The 17,394-nt window shown below is 37.2% G+C and overlaps 1 protein-coding gene across 4 annotated transcripts in view; it reads right to left on the bottom strand.

The window, feature by feature from the left end:
- Ccdc122 (coiled-coil domain containing 122) overlaps positions 1-17,394 on the bottom strand; it is a 53,524-nt gene that overhangs the window by 23,812 nt on the left and 12,318 nt on the right. For 2 of the 4 annotated variants that reach the window (XM_037208375.1, XM_028878491.2), the window contains exons 2-5: positions 16,863-16,960; positions 15,898-16,013; positions 2,510-2,908; positions 1,619-1,735 (exon numbers count right to left, since the gene is read on the bottom strand). In XM_037208375.1, coding sequence (XP_037064270.1) covers positions 1,619-1,735; positions 2,510-2,908; positions 15,898-16,013; positions 16,863-16,908 — 678 coding nt within the window. In that variant the 5' untranslated portion in view covers positions 16,909-16,960. Of the gene's footprint in view, positions 1-1,618; positions 1,736-2,509; positions 2,909-15,897; positions 16,014-16,862; positions 16,961-17,394 lie in introns of those variants that run through there. The other 2 variants (XM_028878474.2, XM_037208376.1) reach the window with 2 other exon arrangements.

The raw sequence follows: 17,394 nt of genomic DNA on the forward strand, positions 1-17,394 counted from the left end.
ATATGTCTTTCAAATTTTTCTAAGAGCTGAGTCTGTCCTCTCTAGTGTTAGGGAAGTGAAAATATTTAACCATAGAGTTTGTGAAGGTATTTTTGTCTTTAAAAATGTTTATTTAATACAGAGTTAAATTTTCTCTTGCATTTCTTGAGTGCTCTTAAGAGAATAAGTACAGGTAGTATAAGATGGAAATTCAACTTAGCATCCTCTATATAGTTGAACCGATGTTGTCGCATTTATTTGTGTGTTGGGGTGGGTGAGTATGGTGTAATGCTGGGTATGATGTAATGCTGTGTGCTGTGATGCATGTGTGTGAGGGTGAGTGCATGCCACAGTGGCCCATGTGTGGAGGTCAGAGGATAAGCTGCACCAGCACAGTCTGTCTGCCTGTCCTTCCTTCACGGGATGGTATTCAGGTTGTTTGTCTTGGCAGCAAGCACACTCACCTGCTGCACCACCATCCCACCGGCACGGTTCAGCTCATCCATTTCTGTCATTCATGCACAGGAACTACTTTTAGAGCTTTTCTCTGTCTCATTAATCATTTTTCTAGTTTCACACCACTTATAGACTACCTTACAACATTTTAATAAATTGATATGTAAAAGAACACAGTTATAAATGAAATGCTTAATCTAATTTGAATTCCTACTGAACTATAAGATAAAATCATGGTGTTTTTTTTTCTGAAAATACATAAAGGTAAAGGCTTTTCATCTTAAAATTATTTAGGTGTTTTCATATATGTCAATTATTGTGTTAAAGGTGAAAATTATTTTTCATTTGCTATTAACAACACATTCTTTTTTTTTTTTTTTTTTTTTTAACAACACATTCTTTTCCATACTTGTTCTCCATTCATACAAACGACAAATGTCTAGGGTGGCACTGCATGTTAAGAAATTAGTTTCCCTTTCATTTTCCTTATTTATTTGCTTCGGTTTGGAGACAGATTCTCAATCTAAAGCCAGGACTGGACTCTAATTTATGGCAATCCATCTGCCTTAGTATCCTAAATGCTGGGCTTATGGGCAAGAACCACAGTACCCACCCTCATTTTCATTTTGTATAGATAGTCGCTGTTTTTAAACTTGACTCTTGAGAGTTGCAAATATGAAATCAGGAAGTTTAGAGCAACAATGCTTTCTATGGCTCTGTGCTCTATTTTCAAGATTCTGATATCTAGAATGGTCATTCTTTTTGACCATCTAAGCCTTTGCTTTGTAGCCATTAATTAGGTACTAAGTGGTTAGTAGAATGAGACCTGGATGAATTCCAGAGAATTCCAAACCAGATATCTTTTTTTTTTTTTTTTTTTGACATGGTATTACTTTGTAGACCAAGCTGGTTCAAACTCTACCCTTCCAAGTGCTAGGATTATAGGCATGTGTCATACCTAGTGTAGACCATATTTGATGTGACTACTTGCTTTGTTTGAATACTTTCACAGACTTGAAAGAAGTGTTATCTCTTGCTATGTTTTAATAGCTTATGTTTAGTCAAGTTCTTCCTTGTTCTCTGGCTGTTTTGAAAATCAAAAGTAAGTTATAGAAATACAAATATAGCATAAGTTTAAGACACAGTCTCATGAAATATTTAAACATAAATAATTAAGACTCACCTCTATTTCTTTTCTTAATCTTTCATGTGTCTTTTTCTCTTCTTCAATAAAATATGTTTTCTCAATGATTGAATCTTTTACTGTCATAATTTTATTCGTTAGCTTTGAAATGTCTTCCTGGATATTTGTAAAATTTAAAATATACAAGTCAAAAACCCAATGGTCAAAATAAATTCAAAACTTTCAGGGCTTTCATAATTTATGAAAACTAGCCTAATCAAAATTTAACTTTGGAAAACAGGATTAAAACATTACTTCCATAGCCATACAAAATAGCCACAAAGCAAACCTGGATTTGAAAACAAAATAAGACACAAAGGGAAGTAGTAGCTGTGTTGCTGATTCCCTGAGAACAGTGCAAAGGGTACTTTTCATTCTCTAGCAAGGAGTGGTAGGTATTTGAAGTCTGTGTCCTCTATGGCTTTCAAAGATTAGTGAGGAATACAAAGATGCCCATTGTACAATTATGAATTCAGCTGGTTTGCATAACAGCATTAATCATATGAATTTATTCTGTCTAGAATCATCAGAATAGAGGGTGAACATTTTTCATGAATTACACTTTCTGCAGTAAATGGATTAATTGTTCACTGTGATTTTGACCATATATACTCATATATGTGATTACACACACACACACACACACACACACACACACGCACCACGCACGCACGCACGCACACAGCCACAGATAATCTATTATCTCCTTTAAGCATCTGCACATTGGGAAATTGTTATTTAACTTATATATCTGATTGCTGTATGTACTTACTTAAGTTTTAAAAATCGTGAAAAGTTTCTGAATGTAGAACTATAGGTATTGGATTAATTTAATTATTACTATATGTACTACAAACAACAGAAAAGAGTTTGATAAGTAACACTTCAAACCTGTATTTGTGTTGCACATCTTCCTTGTGGATTCTGGAGATCTTCCCTAAGATCTTCTTTCATTGTCTTTAGGTTTTTGATGAGCTCTCGTTTTTCATAGAGTTCAGTCATAAATGAGCATTTGCTTTCTGTCTCTCCTAAACTATCTTTATAGGCTTTTATTTTTGCATAATATGCATTATATTTTATCATTTGTTCCTCAAATTGTTCTTGGGCTGTTTCTGTATCAAATTTCAGCTTTACACTTTCCGAATATAAGGACTCAATTTGAGTTTCCAAGAGTCCACAATGAAGTTTGGAATTCTCCATGGCAGCATCTTGCTGGTGCATTTGCTTCTCTGTTTCTTTAGCTTCTGCAGCAATAGCTGCTATTTGTTTTTCAAGATCATGAAGTTCAATCTGTAATATATTTCATAAATATCGTTAATTATTAATTCATTGTATTCAGCAGAGAGGAAAGTCATTATTTTAATTCATAATGCACATAAGAAGTCACAATATAAAAAAACATTTATAAGATATAGGAAAAATGATTCATAATAGGAGACATGCAATAGCATAATATGCATTTATTTTAGAATCACAGAAGGGTCCCAGAGTTGTATATTTCTTACTTGCTCATCTAATTCTCAAGTATTAAAGTTATATAATTTACCATCTTATGCATAAAGGAGATAATTGGTCATTTTAAAAATGTGTTTATAGGTACCAGAAGTATTCTTTCAAATAAGACAGTATGGTAAAATTTATATAGCCCAGAGTTAAGTAACCTAAAGACTAGGTTCCAGTACTTTTACTGCTTTTTACCAATCTCTATGACCACATGTGAGCTTAATTACTCCATCCAAAACTCACTTTCTTCACTTGCAAAATGAATATACAGGTATCTATTTTGCTTTTCTGAGGCGTCAGTCATTGTTTACTCACACATCCTTGTGAAAACCTGGTTTTCATATGACCAGTTTTCTTTGGAGCTCCTCAGTTATTTCTCACTACTTCTTGGTTTCAACAACTCCTTCAAATATAGGATTTCCTCAGTGTTCAGTCATCACATTTCGTCTTGTCATTCTATATGTACAGACTGAGTAATTACATAAATGGTCCCATCTTTTCTATTTTCTGCTAATGCTTCACAGACTATGTGTGGCTACTCAGTTCTATACCCATCTACCACGGGTCACTTCAAATTCATCATGTCCCACCTCAAATTCATCATGTCCTCAAATCAGACTTTCCTTCCTCCCTTCCTAATCTATTTTTATTTGTATCAGTTATCAATTGCTGAAGCACAAAACTTCAGTGGCATACAATAGTGTTATTTATCATGGACATGCCTGGGAGAAGCTAGTGTTGTTAGGTGATGCATATGGTTGAGAGCAGGGAGCTGATTTTGGTCAGTTTGCTCCTATGTGTAGGGGTTGCTGTACTTCTCTGTTAAGTAGCTTTTAGGGAAAACACACTTTTAAGTCCCCTTAAACATGGGCTATGTATTCACTGAGTTACTTCTCTTGGTTTTTCTGAAAAGGGAAAACTAAATTGTCCCATGTGAAACTAAGCACACCTCTGCTGCTGGCTGGCTGCCTGTGTAAAAAGCAAAGGAGGGCATTTGTTTTCTTTTTAGCTTTCTTTTTATTTATTCTTTGTGTGTTTCTCATCATGCCTCCTGATCCCACCCATCTCTCCCCACCTCACCCCCAAATAAAACAAAATATAATTTAAAAGAAGAAAGGGGGAACTAAAAGGAGAAAGGGAAAATCTCATCATGGAAGCTGCAGTGTGACACTGAATTATTCAGTAAACCTCTTTACCTATACATTTTTATATGCAGATGTTCATCACAAAAAATCATCGGTCTGGTTCAAGGCCCCTGGTCTCTGCTATACCATGGACGAGGGCCCTCACTGGGACTCTCCCTGGACATCCTGTTGATAGCCTGTGTCATGGAGATCTTGCAGCCCTGGGTCCACAGGACTGACCCCAGGCCCACCCCACCCCAGTGCTCCAGCAGATCACAGATAGGGTGGATGTTGGGGTGGGCCAACACATAACCCTGGTTCTGGGCCTGGGTAGTTGCAGGGTTGGTCAGCCTGCCAGCTCTCCCCTGTCCTCATCACCAGGGGGAGCTCTCCAGCACTGCCCTGGCTAGTTCATCCCTTGCATCAATGAGCAACGGGAGGGGCCAGTTCTCCAGGTTTCACATCCTCAGGGGCAGTTCTCCCACACCTACACCTTCTGGGCCAGCACTGCTGTGTTGTCCTGGTGAAGTGTAGAGGCCACTCTCCTGAGTGCTGCAGCTGATGAGGTGTAGGGACAGCTCTCCTGCTCCTATAACCTCAGAGTTCTTCTGCCTCAGGTGTGTATGGGCAGGGGGGTAGGGCATCCCAACAACCCCCCCTCCCTGCCACAAGAGAGTTGAGTAATGAGGACAGCTATCCCATGCTCACAACTTCGGAGCTGGCTCTCCCACACACCAACAGGGTCAGGTCTACTGCACTGCTGAGGTAAGGGGCAGGGTCCACTTTCCCGAGTGCTGCAGCTAAGAAAGCAGACACCAATAAGTACAGCTAGAAGATGGAGGGCTGGGAACACCTACATGCTGGTGGTAGAGATGTAGTTAAGTCCAGCCACTACCAGAATCCGTGTGAGTGCTCTCAAAGTGTAAACCAGAACTGCCAGGTGATTCTGCTGTGACACTCGTGGATTTACACAGAAAAAAAAGAGTCAACATTCAATAGGGGGAAAGGTAAAGGAGATGGAAGGAAGGCAAAGCATGGAGGAGTTGCCAACACCCTCAACAGTTATTATTATCACTATTGTACAAATGATAAAACTGAGTTCGGAGATGTTAAATAGGAAAGGAGACAAACTCTGGAATCCCGACTTTGAACCTAGGAGTGCTTGATCCTGGGCTGTGCAATTTTCATTTTGTCTGCTAGATCAATAAATATATGAGGCATGTCTTTTTAAAAATTTAAGTAGATCTAAAATTTAATAAACAAATGGTAAAAAAAAAGTTGGTAAAAATGTTATATCTAGCAAAGCCTTTTCCAAATTGAGAGATAAATATCTCTCAAAACAAGCACAAACCAAGGGAAATCATGACCACTAGCCATTACTCCAGGAGATATTTGAAGGGATACTATATAAAGAAAAGGAAGACAGTCTTAATAATGAGGACACAGGGAAGAATAAATTTCAGAAGAGGGATGGATAACAAAGGAATCCATCAAGTGCAATAGGAGGGAGGGATAGTACAGAACAGTTATCCAACCAACCAGAAAAATAACCAACAAAATTATGGCAATTAGTAAACATCTGTCTATAATAACCTTAAGTGTATATGACTCCAATTCACTAGTAAAAGGACATGAGTTATCTGATTTAAGAAACTAGATCCAACTTTCTGTTGTCTCCAGAAAAATACTTTACTGGTAAGGACACCTATAGACTGAGAGTCAAAAGACGGGAGATAATCTACCCAGCAAACAGAAACTGAACACAAGTTGACATACCTATTCTAGTATCCGATAAAGTAGATTTTGAGCCAAAATTATCCAGAAGAAATAAAGAAGACCACAACATACTAGTATGTAAGGAAAATACATAAGGAAGATGAAATAATTGTAGGTATGCATACATGAAACACTGAGGCTGCTATAATGGGTCTAAAATGTCAGCTAGGTCCTGCTACAGCAGGAGTGAGTGATTTCAATCTCTCTATATATAGGTCATCCAAACTAAAAAGTAGCACAGTTAAAGTTAAATTACATCAAAAATCAAGCAGACTTAACAGGTATAGAGAGAATAGTCCACCCTAGAGAAAATGAACACACATTCTTCTTAGCAGGCCATTGAACCTTCTCTGAAATAGCTCACATTCCAGGACACAAATTAAGTCTTACCAAATACAAAAGAATCAAAATAAGTTCTTGTATCTTATCAGACTATAGTGAAATAAAACTAAAAATCAATAGAACAATATATAAAGAGTACCGAAATATATGGAGATTAAACTGTACATGTTGGAATGATGTGTGAGTCACTGGAGAAACCAGAGAAGAAATGAAAAGTTCCTTGAATTGAATTGTGGTGGTTTGAATAATAACAGTCTCCCTAGCCTAGGGCATTTGCACACTTGGTACCCCTTTCAGAGGTTCTAGGGGTGGTGGTACAACCTTCCTAGAGGGCAGGCTTGGAAACTTAGAGTATCTTCCCACTTGCAGTTCATTCTCTGCTTCTAGTTATAGTTGAAGATGAGATTTCTCAGCTTCCTGTTCTACTTACCTGCTGCCACTCCTCATAGCCATCGTGGGCTCTCCCTTTAGAACTATAATCCAAAATAAACTCTTCCTTCTCTAAGTTGCCTCTGGACCTGATGTTTTATTACAGGAAAAGAAAAGTAACTAATGCGGAAGTGAAAATGAACACACAGCTTACTAGAGCCTTTGGGATAGAGCTAAGGCAATTCTAAGAGGAATGTTTATAATGAATGTTTACATGAAACAATTTAAAATAGCTGGAATAAATAACCTAATGATGTACTTCAATGTCCTTGAAAACCAAGAACAATCTAACTTAAAAGCAGCAGATGGCAGGAAAGAATAAAGATCATGGCATAAACTAGTCATTTTGTAAGTAGTTTAAAAGAAACTTACAAAATTGGCTCTTTGAAAAAATAGACAATATTAACAAATTCTTAGCCAAACTAACCAAAAGAAAATGCTCTGAGCTAGCAAGATGGCCCGGTAAGTAAAGGTGCTTGCTTCCAAGCCTGACAACTCGAGTTCGATCCTCGGAGAGTGAATGAGAGATTGACACCCCCCCCCAAGTTGTCCTCAGACCTCCACAGTGGCATACCAATGTAGGGACACACACACTAGCACAAATAAATAAATAAATGGGGGAAAATGAGGGATGACACAGGTTAACAAAATTAGAAATGAAAAAAAAGATAAATTACTACATATAGAAATGAAATACAGTTTATCATTAAGGAGTACTTTGAAACTCATATTCCAAGAAACTAGAAAATTTAGAAGAAATGGTTAAATTCCTTGATATAGATGACTTGCCAAAATTAAATAAAATACAAACAACTTAAACAGATCCATAATCACTACTGAGATTAAAGCAGCAATTGAAAAAAAGACTTTCCAACAATGAAAACTCCAGGTCTAAATGCATTCAGTGTCAAATTCTACAAGCCTTTAAGAGCTATTGCTTAAGGCTCCTCCATAAAATAAAAAGGGAAAGAACATGACCAAACACCTTCAATAAAGCCTGCATCATCATGATGTCAACAGCAGATTGGAGCTGAGAACAGAAGAAAGAAACCTGTAGACCAAGATCACTGATGAATATAGGTACAAAAACTCTCAATAAAGATTCAAGAATACATTAAGATCATGTGTGTGGATCAAGTTGGTTCCATTCCAAGGATGTAAGATTGGTACAATACATGTACACTGGGAAGAGTAACTCAGCACATGAGTAGACTTGAAAGAAACCACAAGATCACAACAGTGAATGTACAAAAGTCAATTGTTAAAGTTTAATAAATATTGACAAAAATTCTTAAAAAAATCCTGAAGAAATTAGTAGTAGCAGGCACATACATCAACATAGTAAAGGCTATATTTGATAAACATATATAATCAATTATATTAACTAAGGAAAAACTGAAAGTGTTTGTTCTAAAATTTTGATCAAGGGTACCTACTATTTCCATTCTTTAAAATTCTTTTCAATTTTAAAATAGTTTATTTTTAATTATGCATAGATATATATGTACCTTTGTGTGAATTTTTGCACATGTGTACATTATCCAAAGAGGCCAGAAGAAGTTATGGATCCCCTGGAGCTGGAAGTACAAGCAGTTGAGCTACCTGACATGGGTGCTGGAACTGCACTTTGGTCCTCTGTGAGTGCAGTATGCACAATAAGACAAGGGGAAGGGATAAAATGAGACAAATTAGAAAGGCGGAAGTCAGATTATCCTTATTTGTAGATAACATAATCCAATGCACCCAAAAGACCCTAAATATTCTACCAGAAACCTCTTAGAGATGATAAATACTTCCAGCAAAATAGTAAGGCAAAAAAAATCACTGCACAAAGACTAGCAGCTTTTTCTCTATAACAAATGCATCAAGAAAGATATCAAAGACAAAATTGTATTCACAATAGCTTTAAAAATACCTAGGAATAAGCCTACACAACAGAGTAAAAAAAGAACACTACAGTGCAAACTCAGCCTTGGGGTAGGATTGGGCAAAGAGAAGCAAATCTCTGGACCTGGTCAAACAGCCAGCTTAGCCAACTTGGTGACCTCTGTATTTGTTGAGAGATCCTGTCTCCAAAGATAAGGAGAAAATTACTGTGCGAAGACATCAGATATGGACTTCTGGTCTCCATATGCACATGCGCACACATGCATGTACTCCCACATAGGAGCACACACATCCCATACACCCCTCCTTGACACAGACACACCCATCATCCCACAGAAGACACAGGCATAGACAAGGATTTTCCTGACTAGTTTTCTAATAACACAGGAAATAATTCCAAGAATTGACATGAGAGTACATGAAATTAAGATGCTTCTGCACTGCAAAGGAAAGAGTCATCAACAAATAAAATGGGGGAAAATCTTTTCCAACTCCACATTAGACAGAGGATTAATGCTTAGGATATATAAATAAAGAATTATAATCATTAAATATCAAAAATCCAAATCAATAAATGGGCTTATGATATGAATAGACAGTTCTCAAAACAAGAAATATAGATGGCCAATAGATACTTGAAAAAGTGTTCATCCTCATTAGTCATCAACCAACTGCAAATTAATATTTCTTTGAGTTCCATCTTATCCTGATCATAATGGTTATGACCAATAAAACAAAAGACAAGTGCTTGGGAGGATATAGGGAAAGATGAAGTTTTATTCTCTGCTAAAGTGAATGTCAACTTGTACAGCCGCTATAGAAATCAGTATGTATTTCTGAAATATTTCTACAAACAGAGCTGTGCTATGACCCAGCTACACCACTCTTGAGTTCATACCTGAAGTAATCAAAATTGTACTTTCATGTTTATAGCTGCACTAATTCAATAGTCAGGAAGTGGAACCAGCCGAGATGTCCAACAGATAACTGGAGAAAGCAAATACAGTACATGTGCACAACAGAATATTATGCAGCAATAAAGGAAAATGAAATCACAACATTTTCAGGAAAATGTATGCAACTGGAAACCATTATATTGAGTGAAATAAACTTGTCTCAGGAAGACAAGACAATTTTCTCTCATATGGGGAGTATGTGTGTATATGTGTAATGAAACTAGAAAGAGGATCATGATAGAGGAAGAAGAGAACTGAAGAGAGGTGGGAAATAAAGAAGGTAGTGAAACACATGTAAAAAGAAAGCAGAAATGCGGACTAACTGGGGGAGGAAAGGAAGCCACTTGGAGAGGGAAGGGGTAGATGCAGAGGGCAGTAGGGTGAAGGGAATGACTAAACGAGCTGTCTTAAATGAGTGCTGGCTGGAAGACGATTTAGGCTGGCTTTAACTGGGCTGGCCGGGGTGTCTTGGCTTTGTCTTATATGTATTAAGCTCCAGAGGTATGTCCTTCTCATGATAGCAAACACAAAAAAGTGGACATGTGACTATGTAAGAGCTTTCCTAAAGCTTTTTGCTTGACTCACTTGGGCTAACACTCTAGCTAGTCACATGACCAAACTCAGCCTCAAGGGGTGGAAATGAGTCCAGCACAATGGGAACACAAAACATATAAATTACAAGAGAAAACAGGTTCATTGAAAGAAAGCTAACATGATTTTGTTCTTCAGAATGAGCCTTACTGGGAGAGTCACAGACTCATAGCCAGCCATGAGAACTTAGAGAGCATTAGGAGAGTGAGAGCATCATACCCACAGACAGCCATGAGGGTGCTCTAAAGACATACATTTCCTTTCAGAGCCTGAGAACAAAGGAAATTTCTCTGAATTATATGGTGTTTGTTTGTTTGTTTGTTTGAAGGGGAAAGCTCTATACCATGTGACCTAGTTTGGCTTGGCCTGGCCTGCGTGCTGTGTTAGGAAAACACTGACAAATGTAAAGTGGTAATGCAAGATTGTTCTTGATCTAGAAATCAAGGGGCCCGGCATCAGAGGATCAAATAGGAGGGAGACTACAGAATCCTTTGTAAGAACTGTGAGGTCACAGCACACCCTAATCAACTGGGTAGCTATTTCCTGAGCTCTGAAAGAGGAAGGCAACTAGAGGATCTGTCACCTAACAGTAATATGTCACAGTGTGAGTAAACAGATAAAGAGACCAGAAGTACACATCAGCACAGCACAGTCACAAACACAATCCACAGGACCACCTTGAGAAACAACCCTTGTCTAGTCTATAGCCTTTTTTGTTTCTGTATTTAGTTGTTAATCCAGTTCTACATCAAATCCCACTTAAATAACCAGGACACTGGTCGTCCTTCTTTATTTCTGTCTACTGCTGTCACTGCCTGTAAATCAATTTGAAGGGTTGGAAGAAAGGCATGATCAAAAGTGAAGTCTCACTTCAAACCCTTCTATGGAAGACTCCTCTGCTGTTTTCCTGGCAGAGCCATCTCAACTATGCATCCATATTCAGCCAATATCTGAAACACACCAAACACACTCCTCCCACAGGTCCACTCATGTCTGAAAACTGTACTGGTTTTCACCAGGTAGTCAAAAGCTGAGAAGTCATTCCTGATTCTTTTCATTTGCCTCTACATTCTATTTGCCACTTTCAACAAAGCTCGATGATTGGGATATCAAAACAAAATCTTGAATATATGGATAGGATGTAGCTCAGTGGCGGAACATTTGTATGGCACACATGAGGCCCTGGGGTCCATCCCCAGCACCAATAAGTAAATAAAACAAACAAATAATAAATAGATAAACACCTCAAATTTATTTTTGACATATCTCTATCATATGTGGTACAACCTGACTTCTGACTCATCTTATTTCCATTCCTGCCCCTCTTCACCAGCTAGGTCCCATGTGAAAGCAGAAAAATCTTTTTAAAACATAAAGCACATGGCATGCTTCCCTGCTCAAGCCTCTCATGGTGTCCTGTCACATTAATGACACAATTAAATCCCTACAAGTGGCTTATAAAAGCCATGTATACACTCTTGTTTCCCAGCATCCTTCCTGTTTATCCATTATGCCCAGTTCCTTCTTAATTAAGGACATTTGTAATTGTTGATCCATGTACCATAAAATTCTCTGCCTCAGGCCAGCAAGACAGGTCAGCAGCTCAAGTGCTAGCCTTGCAAGCCTGACACCATGATGGAAGACGACAGGCAGCTCCACAAAGTTATCTTCTGACATCCATCCTTGCACTGTAGCATGCGGGTGCCCGAATTCACATGCCACACAAACATGCAATAATAATGTGTAACAAGTTTTTTTTATGTCCTACCAGCAAATTCCCAAATAACAACACTGAGACTTTTTACTAATTATGAAAGCTTGGCCTTTAGCTTAGGTTTGTCTCAACTAGCTCTTATAACTTAAATTAACCCATTTTTATTAATCTGTGTTCTGTCATGTAGCACCCATCCTGCTTCCTTCATGTCTCCTTGTGTCTCTGTGTCTCCTGCCCCTCAATTCCTCCTCCTCTTCCTTTCTTTCCCAGGAAATCCCACCTATACCTCCTGCCTAGCTATTGACCATTCAGCTCTATATTAAATCAATCACAGCAATATATCCTCACATAGTGTACAAATATCCCACAACAATAAACAAAATGGTTTAAAATCCTTTGCCCCTCACCATTCACAGTCAGTTGTTATATTCCTCAGGGGAACCTTGGTTAAACTGAAATAAGAAGTAACTACTCACCCTTCCCATCACTCTCAACATATTACCCTATCCTACCTCCTTTGCAACATATCAATCAGTGACTCTCCTTCAAATAGCTTACAGTTTTCTTCCTCTATTAGAAAGTAGCAACTGTGACTACAAGAACATTGTCTTCTTCATCACCACCTTCCTCTTAAGACAGTGCCTGTCACAAAGTAGAAGCTCAATCAATGTTTATGAAATGATGGACACATATATAAGAAAAGGGAACAGGCTGGGCGGTGGTGGCGCACGCCTTTAATCCCAGCACTCGGGAGGCAGAGGCAGGCGGATCTCTGTGAGTTCGAGGCCAGCCTGGGCTACCAAGTGAGCTCCAGGAAAGGCGCAAAGCTACGCAGAGAAAACCTGTCTCAAAAAACAAAAAACAAAAAAAAAAAAAGAAAAAAGAAAAAGAAAAGGGAACAGATGTTCTGTTGGCTACAATCAAGTTATTAATGATAATAGCATGCAAACTTGGTATAAGGAGACATAACATTTCTACCAATTAGGTCATCTCTTTTCTTTCTTAAAGTAATGTAATCGACCATTATATTTTGTTACTAGCTTTAGCATGGTTTTTTTTTTTTTATCTATTTCCACCCTTAAATTAGAAATATATTGCTACTACCACCTCTCCTTTTCTCCCTCTGTTCCATCTTATTAAGATACAATCAAGGTCAATAAATTCCAAATCTTTACATTTTGAAATCTGACTTTTAAATTTTATTAATTAGTCTATGTATGTATGTATGTATGTATGTATGTGTCTGTCTGTCTGTCTGTCATCATTATGTGTGTAATGGTGAATGTGTGCATGCAAGGGCTGATGCTAACATCAGGTAATGTCAGAATAGAGTGAACTATTTAGATATCGTTGGTATCTGTAGAATTAGAAAACTGGCCGCTGTGCTGGAAAGTAGTCCAGGCAGTATAAGAATTCCAACATTGTTGTTCAAAGTTGCTTTGGCCATTTGTAGGTTCTCTGTCTCTCTATCCAATTCTAGAATCAGCTGGTCAAAACAAAATTGAGCTAGTATTTTTGCTTGAGATAGCTTTTACTCTAGGTATAAAATTGGGAGAACTAACATTTTCATGATTCATGAAAATGGTATAGCTTTCCATCTTTTAGGTCTTTAATTTTTTCATACTTGGCTTGTTTAACCATTTGCCAAATTCATCTCTACTTAACTGTTCAGTTTTGGTACCATAATAAATGATGTTGTTTTAAAATTTTCTGATCATCTCTTGCCCATAAATAGACATATAATACAGTTTTTAAAATACTAATCTTGACATTCTATTACTTAAAAAAAAACTCCCTTATTAATATTAATAGCCTTTTCAGGATTCTTTGGGATTTTTCTAAAGGTAACCATGCCATGAATAACTTTTTAAGTTTACTTCATCCTGTCCAGATACATTCTTCTTCTTCTTACATGATGCACTGCTTTGAATTACTGGTATCATTTGAATAAAAATAAAAGGAAGCACCTTGCTTTGTTCCTGATCACTAGAGGAAAATATTACTTCAGCCCCAGGCATATGGTTGCTCTTACACAGATGTTCTTTTCCTTTAGATTAAGAAAATTCTTGTCTATTCCTAATTTGCGGAGAGTTTTTGTCCTAAGTAGATGTTGTAATGAGTACTTTTTATGGAACTAAATTCTCCTTCTTTCACATTTTTTATTGAATCTTTGCTTTAAAATCCATTTGGACCTCATCAACTTCAGAATAAAATACAAGTCTCTTATCACTGTATAAAGCTCCCATCATTTCTCAAGGCTTCTCTATGCTATGCCATTGCCGAAGTCCTCCCAGTGCTGTGGACATGCCAATGCTATGACAGGCCTCTGTGAGATCTCTGGAATATTAGCCTCCTAACCTCTCACTCTGAACCTTGTCCCAAGTATTCAATACTCCAGTTGTCCGTTAAATCTTGACTTTGAAAGATCACTTCTTTAGTGAAAAGTCTTTCTTGTGTTAAATCTGTATGAAATTCATGCTTCTAACATTGACGATGCCATGTGGCATGAAATTATTTGTTTGATTTTTTTTGTCTCCCTTCCCCATAGGTGATGAACAATGCAAGAGTAAATATAATGTTTTGTAAAATTTTTATTCAAAAATAGGCTCTCAGCATAAATAAAATACTGTCTGAAGTTTTATAAAAAGTCATAAAAATTCTTTATAGAAATCTAAGACATTGCTTTGTATTATATTCTATTTTGCAAATATATTTTAGGAGTGACTAACATAACGTTAGTATATATAAACCATCTATATTACATCAACACAATTATTACCACTATGTATCTGTGAATACATTAATACTTAAGTAAATGTCAAAATCAAGTCCTACTGTCCACTGTGGCCCCCCAAATGATACTTATATATAATTACAAGTAGACACTGATACTCACAAAACCCTTACAGTAATATCCCATCATCCCTCCATTTTACAAAGGAGGAGGCAGAAGAGGCACTGGCAAATTCAGTCATAGAGCTAAATATGCAAACCTAGCCATGCACGCAGGACAGTTCAGCTCTGAACCCTGTTCTTTTAATTTCTATGGCCTATGAATAACACCTTCACAAACATCGTTTCCTTTCTCTAGTCATATTCACAGAGTGTAATTATGTTCCATTATGTTTCATACAAGACGAAGATGGTCCCCATGTTCCTTGCAGAATGATGAGACAACATTATGAAGAGGAAAGAACTTAAGAGGACATCTACTTAAGGTGTTCACTAACAGCTAGTCACTTAGACACCATAGCTTTACTGGCTTACATGGTTTTACTAATTTACTTCAATTTATGGTTTTATGGGAAAATGCCATAGGATGAATTTTAAATGATTCCATGTGATGAGTTGGGTTTTATGTACTTACATTATAGCTATAATGACATTGTAGCTACAGTGACACTGCATGGGAGTGTGAGATATTCTATAAACCCAGAATATTCATATAGACCACTTTGGGAGAACAAAAACTGGAGGGAATAAATATGAATTTAAAATGAACCTCCCAATACTATTCTTTTTTTGTGGTAGTGGTGGTGGTGCTACTGTTGGTGTGTGAGTGTGTGTGTGTGTGTGTGTGTGTGCGCGCGCGCGCGTGCACATGCATGTGTGTATGTATATAAATGTGAAAACTAGAAGACAACCTCTGGTAGTGTTCCTCAAGCACCATTTACTCAGTTTTATGGGACAGGGTCTCTCACAGGCTTAGCGCTTGCCAGGTAGGCTAGGCTGGCTGGCCAGCGAGCCACAGGGATCAACCTTTCTCCACACCCCAAGGCCATACCACCATGCTTGGCTTTGTCACATGGGCCATCAAACTCAGATTCTCTTGCTTGTGTGACAAGCCCCTTACCGACTGAACTGGCATCCCAGCCCCTGGTTAGTCTCCATAAGCAACATTTCACTAAAGCTTCGGAAGAAGCTGGAGACATTTCAAAGAATATATCAAATAGTTACCTGCAAGCAGAACAGAACTCTCTTATGTTTTTCTATTTCAGATGTTTGTGATTGTTGTTGTTTTGCAACTTGCTCTACAACATCTGTTAATGAAGACGTGTCTTCTTTGCTCATAGCTAGATAAAGAATAAGGTATTTAATAAAAATTAAATGCATGTATTTTAAGAAAAGTCATATTTCTTTCTATATGTTCATTAAAAACAATGTTTTTTTTTTCTTATAAATAACTAAATTTAGGATTGATAGTCTCCCTTTCTGGCCCTAAGCATAATCATGATCAAGGCAATAGTAATGTCACTTGAAGGTTGCTTACCTCAGTGTTATACCAGTTTTTTATAGAACAGAGTAAATATGATTGTCTTAATTTCCTAATCCAGAACTCTTGCACATGTTATAGTTACAGTGCTATCATAGTAAGTGAAAATCAGTTAGAGTTGATTATTTTTCATTGTAGTCCTGTTTTTTAATTATTTATGTTTTGAAATTATTACTCATAAACTCCTCTAAGCTCCTCCAAGTACCCTCCTCACTCTTTTTTCAAATTTATGGTCTTTTTAAAAGTTAATTGTTGTTGATACATATATGTATTAACATATATAAATACACACATACATATATACATACATATACACACATATATATTAATAAATGCATAAGCACAACCTGCTGTCTGTATAATGTAACCTGTATATACATTTTCAGGGCTGACCACTTGTTATTGGATAACCAAGTGGTGTGCTCTACTATGGGAAATCCCCCCTCACACATACTCTCAGCATTTCTTAGTTGTATAGTCCTGTTTTTTCACGTTACACAAAGCATATAACCCTGTCTATGTCTATTCCTGAGGAAATACACCTGCTTCCTCCTCCTCTAACTTGCTCCCATTTTTACCACCATGATCCTTTTGTTCATTATGTCAGTGCTGCTGATCTTCCAGCTATTTATTAGGATTGCTCCCTTACCTTCTTTAGGAATGCCTTCCTTCTTCTGTTCTCTGTCTTCTGACATTCTTTGTTTACTAGCTCCTTTCCCTGGATTAACTAGTTCACCTTCTTTACTCCTAAAAAACAATAGAGATAATGTTTCACTTTTCCTTTTTCCTGACACATATTCATGATCCTAACAGTTGTTAAACACATGGCAAGGATGATTAAAGACTGTTGACTATGAGTATCAATAATTAAACACAATAATTAAGTGAGATTTAGGAAGAAAGAAAAACTATATTTAAATTTTGGTTTTTCTGCTTTTTAGCTGTTAGGAGCTTGAGGAAGTTTTTTCCTTTATCTTCTGTATCTTTATCTGTGAAGTCTCAGAGGGCCAAGGTCATAATTAAAGATATTATAACACACTCCTGTTTGTACACACACACACACACACACACACACACACACACACACACACACACACGCAATACCTGACATACACTGAGTAATTACTATGGATTAGTAGCAGGAATTTCCAGTACTGTGTTGAAGAAGATTTTGATCAGCA

Source organism: Peromyscus leucopus, chromosome 9 (assembly GCF_004664715.2).
Source record: "Peromyscus leucopus breed LL Stock chromosome 9, UCI_PerLeu_2.1, whole genome shotgun sequence".
Classification (NCBI taxonomy): Eukaryota; Metazoa; Chordata; class Mammalia; order Rodentia; family Cricetidae; genus Peromyscus; species Peromyscus leucopus.